This window comes from Neohortaea acidophila (assembly GCF_010093505.1).
Source record: "Neohortaea acidophila strain CBS 113389 unplaced genomic scaffold BDY17scaffold_5, whole genome shotgun sequence".
In the NCBI taxonomy this organism is placed as follows: domain Eukaryota; kingdom Fungi; phylum Ascomycota; class Dothideomycetes; order Mycosphaerellales; family Teratosphaeriaceae; genus Neohortaea; species Neohortaea acidophila.
Genome location: NW_022985514.1, coordinates 934,527 through 943,032, shown reverse-complemented (window position 1 = coordinate 943,032; position 8,506 = coordinate 934,527). Strand labels below are relative to the sequence as shown.

The following is an 8,506-nucleotide window of genomic DNA, read 5'->3' as shown; positions in this document are numbered from 1 at the left end:
GGCGAAGGAGAAGGGCGGGCGAAGGAGGAGGGCGGGCGAAGGAGGAGGGCGGGCGAAGGAGGAGGGCGGGCGAAGGAGGAGAGCGAGCGAAGGAGGAGAGCGAGCGAAGGAGGAGGGCGAGCGAAGGAGAATAGAGAGTGCGGAAAGGCGGAAGGGGAAGGGGGACAGGCGGGACAAGAAAGAATGAGGATAGAAGGAACGATCTCCGGACAGAGGACAGAGGGCAGAAAGGAGAGGCTACATGTAGCTGTAAATTATAATCACGGGCAGAGAATGGCAGTCAGGGCCCGGGGGTCGGGGTTGGGGCCTAAAAAAAAAGGGAGAATTGCTGGGTCCTGCCGTGGATCGAACACGGGGCCTCTTGCATATGTGTAATGAAGGCCCAACTGGAAGTGGGGATTAGCCAAGCAATTAAATGTTAAAGGTAGTGATAGGTTTAATTACAGCTTTAGCACGGTTAGTATACCGCTTCAACCTACTAGAGATTGAGGGAGATCTCACCAAGAATCACTACCCAAATTAGCGACCAAGCACCATCCCTCGAGATCATAAGAACGTACTACCACTTAGAGGATGTCAGTTCGATGTCACCTATGATCACAGATCTTGTTTGGGCATTCCCACCTAGACCACAGGACCACATTTCCGGAGAGATACTCAATCTTCCTGGTTATCATATCCATTATATATTTATTGAGGATTGCCGGGGATGTCCCGCGCTGTCGTTTTTGGATCAAATTGCAAAAGCTTCACCGAGAGAGCGGAGGAGCGTCCGTTGGTCGCTTCGAGAACAAGAAGAGTCTTCGGCCCTCTATCCGAGCCGCTGAATGACGAAGCATTTCTCGCATGTTGTGCCAGCACGGGAAGCCTTCACGAAGAGGCGAGGAGAGCAGCACAGACCAAAAAAAAAGCCCAAGGCTGACGCCGAAGTCGGTAAGTTTTACTGCGTCCATGACACGCAAGCTGGGACGACAAAGAAGGACTATATCGCCTTCAATGTTTAACCAAACCTTTACCGTCAAGAAGCGATCTCATTTGGCACGCGAAATGACTAGAGCATTCAAGCATCGCCGCTCGAAAAGCGCAGAGCTAGAGCTTAGGGCAGTGCTCCTCCAGAAACGGAGCACTCCGCGGGACGAGGGGCTTAGATTGTTTAATTGATTGATCTACTCGTCTTTAGAGTACCCAAGCTAAGAGGACTCATGGCGGAATGGATGGGCTAGTCAGCCGTCGCGGCTAATAAGCGCTTCCTCAACAAATTGGAGCAGTATTTCGGGAGTACCACAGCTAATGGAATTGCTTAGCAAAGGGGAGGAACGCCGGCTATTGGCACAATACCTTACTTGACGCGAATGAAGAAGGCAAACTACTGCTGCAGCTGCGGCGCACTTGAAGCGTGCAGACTCTAGACTGAGTCGAGTAGGCGAGGGCGTGGGGATGAGTGAAAGTAAAGGAGCGCCAGATCGGCTACTACCCTGAAGATGCCCCTTTGAAGCAGAAACGGCATGACCTGAGGTGAAGGAAATCTGGCTGTGAAATGCACACATATACATAGATCTTAAGCTATATAATAACGTTCAGCAACACCATCCGCCGTCACAGCAAATCTTCCGTTCCAGTTTCATCATGTCCCCGAAATATATCCTCATGCGCTCACGCTTTGCATTAGTCGGCCAGTTCCGCATCATCTTCGGCCTCGTCGTCAGGAATCTTCCTCTTCTTTCCAGACCTTGCTTCCCTATATTGGGCGAATTAGTTCAACGACGGTATGGTTTTTTTACTGGTATCTGACTTACACCACTGTAACACACGATTGTCCAGAGCCAGCGGAGAATGGATTCGCCATCGCTGATCCTGGCCCACCAAGCTCAAACCTTGTCTCGTTTACTCGAATGCCTTTCGAGCTCTTCTTGTGCTTTGCCATTGTGGGGATACGCATGGTAGTCGAACTGAATCGAATTCGAGTCTTGGTTGTGGCGCGAAGCATGGGCAGATTTTTGGCGAGTGTTTGGGTCTTCGGAACGTCCCTGTCGAAATAGAATAACCACTTTGGGGCGTACGGGTGATTGCGGTATTGGGGCTGCTTCAAGAATGTCACGAATCTCTGCAGGTCCTCCGTCGAATCGGGAAATCGATCAACAGTACCTGTACGAAATGTGCCGCCGTTGGCTAAGTGTGGCGTCTGACAAATGAATTCGTTGAGCAGCCAATTTGCATCCTCGCGCAATGGTGGCCTGTTTTGCTTCGGGGTCTCGGTCATGGCACGTTCGTTTAGCAAAGGCACACCAGCGTCAACACCTTCCCACGGATCACCATCTCCAGTATTGTCGTCCCCAACGTCCTTCTCCAAAGCCAAACCGTGTGCACGGCATGCCGTCATCCAGAGTTCTTGGGCATCCTTCTGGAGCGAGAATTGCGCCGCCTCTATTGTGACAACACCGTTCTGGAGAGGTCCACGCAATCGTCGAATGACTTCACCGCTGGGCTTCACAAGGTCTATCCCATGCTTCGTAAAGAACATGTAATGACGTTGTTCCCAAGCCTCATGGAATCCCGTGTGCATTTTCGTGGAAATGAGCGCACCATCCGAGCTCCTCTTCCATGGAATGGAAAACAACCCCCTCTTGCCGACCTTGATGAGGCGACCTTGACATTCTTGCGGTGTCAAGAATACTTCCGGTTTGTGGTTGATCGGAGCATCGCGGGATTGCGCTGTGTAGAGGCCGGCACATTGCGCAGCGTCACGGCGTGACTTAGGGTCATCAAACCAAGTATCGGGGTCGCAGTCTTCCGGACGAAGTCGATCAAAGTTGGGTCGCTCAATATGTTTGACATCATTGGAAGGGTTCGCCGTCTCCTTGTACGAGAAAGCTATGTATTCATCTCGAGCTTGTCGTAGCTGTGACAGGAAACGTCTGTGCGGTGGAGATGTCTCGCGTAGCGTAGCGACATGGTCAAGTATTGCTCGGCAGAGCTCGAGGCGGTTGCCGAAATGGCGCTGGTCTATGAACTGCAAAGCAATATTGCCAACCAGGAAAGTGTACTGCATGGTCATATCAACGATTCGCATGTACTTTGGGTGCTGTGAATGATGCTTTGCGTAGCCAGGGTCGATATGCGGGATGTTGATGAACGCAGAGCTTGCAGTGAACTCCTGACTTTGATGGTCGTACTCGGAGAATTGGATGGTGCCTTCACCAATTACAGTACCGAAAATATTCCGCAAGATATTTGGACCATCCATGAAGTTGGCGCGGGTGATGCGGTTCACTGCACCGCTGAACGAGACAGCAATTATCGGTTGCACGATGCCAAGGTACGCCTGCAAGTAATGCTTCGCCTGTGAGATGTTTGTGTGGCGCAGCCATGGCCACAAGTCTACGAAGCACCACGGGCCATTGGTGGGGTTGAAAGACTGCATTGGGGAAGGGTGGAGTTGAGTTCCTTGAGCCTCCAGTTGCACATTGCGGCGCAATAGACTCCGAGCGAAACCACCGGCCCTGCTGGGACCCGTAATGAAAGCGTCGCATGACCGGTACTCTTCCAGAGTTTGGTCTTTTCCGATGAAGACCATGACACACATGTCTTCATACATCAGAGGAGTGGCGGATTGCTGAATCATGAGGCGTTGTCGGTCGGAGAACTTACCGATGTGCGTACCGCTCTCGAGAGGGTTGCTATTCGCCCAGGATTGAACTTGATTGAAATGTGCAGCCAATGCCAGGGTTACGTTGGCAGAATGTCTGGCTTTTGTCTGGAACAGACGCCAGAAATCGGTTCTGAGGGCTCGAAACCCCTGTGCATCTTCTTCAAAAGAGACGTAGCTTACATGAAAGCCACCCGGCTGGCGATTGAGGAGAGTAGATCGGTCGAAGAATGCAATGAGCAGCCGCTCGAGCTCATCCGCGTCTAAGAGAGATGTGGGAGGGATATGGGCATCTGGGAGGCGATGGACTTGTGCAGAGTCCTTCCAGTCGGGGAATGCATCACGCAACGCGCCAGTAAAGCTCTGAATGAAGGCCGCCGTCGGAGACACGAGGTCTTGGATGTGTCGGTCAATCGGTCGCGATGGCGAAGCGCATGTCCCTAGATATCGGATAGTGTACGTTGCCTGAGAGCCAATGCCATCAAGAGCATGCACGTCCAGGATCTGGCGCCACTTGCGGACTTGGGGCCAGACTAGGTCAGGCTTTTCGAGGATGGTGACAACAGCTTCGAGCTCTTGGGAAGTCAGACACCATGAACGCACGTAGAAATGTTGGCCGGGTTCGCTGGGTTGGGACTCTTGAGTCGACAGCTCCATCTTCATAACCTTTTGCAACTCCTAGTTGGAAACGGTGATGGGTGCCATGGTGATCGTGTGAAAGATTGAGAGTTGCTCTGGGGTTGCGGACTTCTTAGGCATGAGCCACTCAAATAGACGCAAGGCCACATGGGCGGTTGCGAGCTGGTCACAAGCCATCAGATTGCGGAGATGACGGAAGAGCCGCTTGGCGCAGACTTGCGGGTTCATGCTGGCAACTTCCACGGCCGTGAGATTGAAGGGAAACTCTTCATCTCGACGATCTCTGCGGCGGGGTACTAGGTCAGTGCTGGGGTCAATGTCTGATTTGAAATGGATTGAGTGATTGTCCATGGTGATGGTTGCGGCAGAGATTGCAGCGACAGCGTGCAGTTGTGAGATCTTGATGGTAAGCAGAGCTCCGCACAACGTATTGATAGCACACAAAAGGTGGCAGGCAGGGTGATGGTCAATGTCTCTGAGCCCGACACGGGTACAGCATCTCAGACCGGTGAGATAGCGAGCGTCACACACATATAGGATTGTAGGTTCGGGACGTTCGTCCACAAACGCGGCGTCGACAAGCCGCTGATGTCTGCAAGAAGAGGCGCAAAATGCTATGCGTGGACCTCGACAATGTTGCGGACATGTAGAGCAGAGAGGAGGGAGAGGTAAGCGGATGGAAGCGGGATTTCGAGTCGCACAAACGCCAAGACACGCTAAGACTCGGGAGTGGAGTGGCGTCCAGCCGTGCCGTGGACTGTATGGTCACGTGCTTGATGTCTGCACTTCCACCCTTCTTACTTCGCAGCCAACGATACGTGTAGTTCCGCGGCGGGATGTGCTCGGAGGGACGTGCTCGGAATATGAAGACATCCAGTCGTTTGGAGCTTGCAGCGGCAAGCGTCAATGCATTCAAACATCACCAAGGCTTCGATGTGCACGAGTCGGCGGGATGAATGAAATGTAGTCGTGACCACATGCTGCTGAACACAGCTCCTCCCCACGGACTGAAGTATCCAACCTGGCCGCTAGCCTCCCAAAAAGGCCGAGTGACACTCTGCGACACCAAGAGACTGAGATATGCTGCTACTGCGAAGTACCTCAGGTGACGAATCCAAGATGGCCGCCCGTGACCGCGAGTCTGATTCTTGATCGCGGAACAGATGTTGTCTGTTATTGGAAGACTCCCGTACCGCCTCGAGACACCATATACGGCCCAACCAGTTTTCGAATTGAACGAGAAAGGAGTCAGGCCATCGATACGTACTCCCAGCCACAGTGCCTGACCTGCAGGGCAAAGAGGAGATGGAAGATGACGGCAACAATGTTTTATGATCAATACACAAAGTGTGTATCGTGGTTGTCCGTCCGCTGTGTCCACGAAAGCGCCCAGGCAGCCCATGAAGAAGGAGTTGGCTGTGCACGAAGAGGCTGAAGGGTATGGATGCAGGCCGCGACGCGGCTAATGAAGCGACAAGCGCGAAGAAGGTTGGCACGGCATCCACACGGGTCTGACACCCACAAGCAAGCCGGCGAGGCTATACGAGACGGGTGGAAGAGCCCGAAGACAATCCCGCGCCTCGCGTGTAGCCCTTATGCCAATCGAGGAAGGCCATCAGCGCTGCTGCTGCGGTCTGGTCGCCAGCCTGGGAGAGAAGACAGCCGGCAAGAAGAACGTGCTTCAAGTGCCGGTTGAGGAGTGCGAGGAGGAAAACGAAGCAGTGGCAACGTCTGCGAGCAGGACAGGGCACACACGCCGGCTGGAGACGATGCTCAACAAGCTCCTGTTCGAGCCTTCTCTGGTCTGTCTCCGCTGTGAGAGACTCATGGAGGCGAAATTTTTGTCGTTTGAGACGAGATTCATCGCTCGTAGTAAATATCTATGCCTGACACCACACCCTAGCGGTACAATCTCCTCATCACCCGGTGGGAGGGATATCGAGCTTGGGACGTATCCATTGACGATGTCCGGTCCCGAGCTATATCTGGCATCAATCTGGGCGTTTCGATTCCGCGACTTGGTCTTGTAGTGTCGCAAAGAGTCTTTAAAGATCTTCCGGGAGAGCTGAATCAATGATCTTTGTGCATCGAAAGCAGTCCAGATTGCTTCATCGCGCAGAGTAGCCGTGCTCTTCGCTTCCAGTTTCGAGAACCTGGCTGCCGATCTGAGTCTTCGGCATTATTGTGTAATTGATCTTCTTACATAGTGACCTTCTATAAGCGATTAAAGTGCGGTAGCCAGACGGGCAGAGCCGTTGGTCTCTTCGCCTTCTTCTCAAAGTCATTATATTGACCCTATTCGCCGGATACATGCGATGGCGTCGAGACCCGGCAACTTGATCTGCGTTAAAAGATCCCCTCGTGAACTAGCCTGTCTTTCTTCTTCTAGGATGAGCCAAACTCACTGCACCCTCCATGGACAAAGTGCTGCTATACTCTCTACCGTGCTTCTGAATACGTCTTTATTCGAGGCGAGAGCCCTCTTCCTCACGAGGTTCGACTTTTGTTCGAGGCGAGAGCCCTCTTCCTCACGAGGTTCGACTTTTGTTCGAGGCGAGAGCCCTCTTCCTCACGAGGTTCGACTTTTGTTCGAGGCGAGAGCCTTCTTCCTTACGACGGTTCGACTTCTATTCGAAGCGAGATCATATACAGCAATTTCAACACGTCGAAGTCTTAGTTCATAGGACGGACAGAGGACTAGGCATAGAGTGTACGACCTTAGATGCTAACGATCGGGTACTTTGCAAGCTTCGTTCACTCCGAGACGCTTAAAAGCGTAGGCTCGGCACTACGGTAAAACCTCCTACAACACCTCTAAGCGATAGCAGGTTTGCTATAGCACGGATTGATTATGTATTGATTGGCATGGACTAGGAAAGATGCATGATGATAATCTATCTATGTACGAGTGATAAACTTCCCTGCCCTTAGACTAGCCTAGCAAATCTAAGAACTTCTTACCGAGCCTATTCGCTTTGCTAGGATGGCTTACGATTAGTCCCGAGCCTAGCTTAAAGCAATGAAATGTGATGGACTAAGTCTAGTGACTCGACGAACACAGAAGCGGCCGCCGCGATGTAGACAATAAGAAGTAAGCTAGAAGAAGTAGTGCAGGCGAGTCCACTACTAGACAGGTGGCCAACATCAACCCTGACCGACCCGATAAGAGAAGGAAGCGTACTAAACGGAGGCGCGCTCACCGTGTGTTAAGGATGCGATGGCTACTACTCTCGACACTACCGAGGCGTTAGCAATCAGCTAGGATGAGGCGTCGAGGCTGTAGTCTAGTCTTACTCTTCCTAGTAAAGCCCCGGTAGTGCACGCCTAGTCCTCAATCTCAGCCCTCATTACATCGTCCTTAGTGCCGCTCACCTCCACAGCTTGCTATACGACTAGTGCATAAGTACCCTTTTGCCGGAATCTTAGTTATGTTCGGATAGTCACTACTAACATCCTCTTCTTCTTCTTCTGCTGCTGCCTCAGCTTAGGAAAGCGTTGCTAGTAGGAGTAGGTGTCGCGGAGGGCGCTTCGGCCTTATGCACACTCGCGTTTGCGTGTAGGTGAGGTTAGTATTAGGGTGGTAAAGGACTAGGATCTTAAAGGCTCTTGTTAGGAAATCTGAGCAGGATCAGCCATCACAAGTCTTACGTTGCACAAGAGGGCCAGAAGCAGACCGCTATGAGCGTTTACCAACGCGATTAAGGCCTTGCTAGTCTCGCTCTAGTCGGTGAAAGGGAGGAAGCTCCGCGTCCATCTGCTCCGTGCGCGTTTTCGAAGAGATGTGAACCGACATGCCTAGCTCCATGGGCACGGCTTATTGAGTACGCGGCGTCGTGGAGAGATGCGGTGATTTAAAGGTGATGTTGAAGAACAAAAGACAAACGATCGACCAGTCTCTAACGGCTGCGTCGTTCGAATGTCCGCTCAATAAGTTCGGCGCAAATTGCCCGACGAAGACTGTGGACCCTACATTCATACGCCGCCACCAATAAGCTTGTCTCTCGCAATAAGCGCGGCGGGTGTGGTCTTCCGGATGTCGTGCTTGTTTGCACCTCACGTCTCCCATTTTCCAGACAACCCAACCCATCACAACGACCCCATATTGCGTTTTCTTGCACTATTCGTCGCCTGCACTTGGCCTAATACCTCACAGCGCCACCCTGACCTCCCACCTCTTCGACACGAGCCATGCTGCCAAGCAAAATCGACGCGACGCGTCAA

General features: G+C 52.4%; 2 protein-coding genes across 2 annotated transcripts; both read right to left on the bottom strand.

Annotated features, from left to right (window-relative positions):
* Positions 1 to 1,673: 1,673 nt before the first annotated feature.
* On the bottom strand, positions 1,674 to 4,559 carry BDY17DRAFT_145144 (uncharacterized protein). Its single transcript, XM_033729559.1, has one exon. The coding sequence runs from the start codon at positions 4,307 to 4,309 to the stop codon at positions 1,793 to 1,795; it is 2,517 nt and encodes an 838-aa protein (XP_033589883.1). The 5' UTR covers positions 4,310 to 4,559; the 3' UTR covers positions 1,674 to 1,792.
* A 542-nt stretch (positions 4,560 to 5,101) lies between these two features.
* Positions 5,102 to 5,826, bottom strand: BDY17DRAFT_145094 (uncharacterized protein). Its single transcript, XM_033729558.1, has one exon. The coding sequence runs from the start codon at positions 5,685 to 5,687 to the stop codon at positions 5,205 to 5,207; it is 483 nt and encodes a 160-aa protein (XP_033589882.1). The 5' UTR covers positions 5,688 to 5,826; the 3' UTR covers positions 5,102 to 5,204.
* Positions 5,827 to 8,506: the final 2,680 nt, after the last annotated feature.

Coding starts and splice junctions, on each gene's coding strand:
- BDY17DRAFT_145144 (XM_033729559.1), bottom strand. CDS start 4,309: ATGAAGATGGAGCTGTCGACTCAAGAGTCCCAACCCAGCGAACCCGGC.
- BDY17DRAFT_145094 (XM_033729558.1), bottom strand. CDS start 5,687: ATGGGCTGCCTGGGCGCTTTCGTGGACACAGCGGACGGACAACCACGA.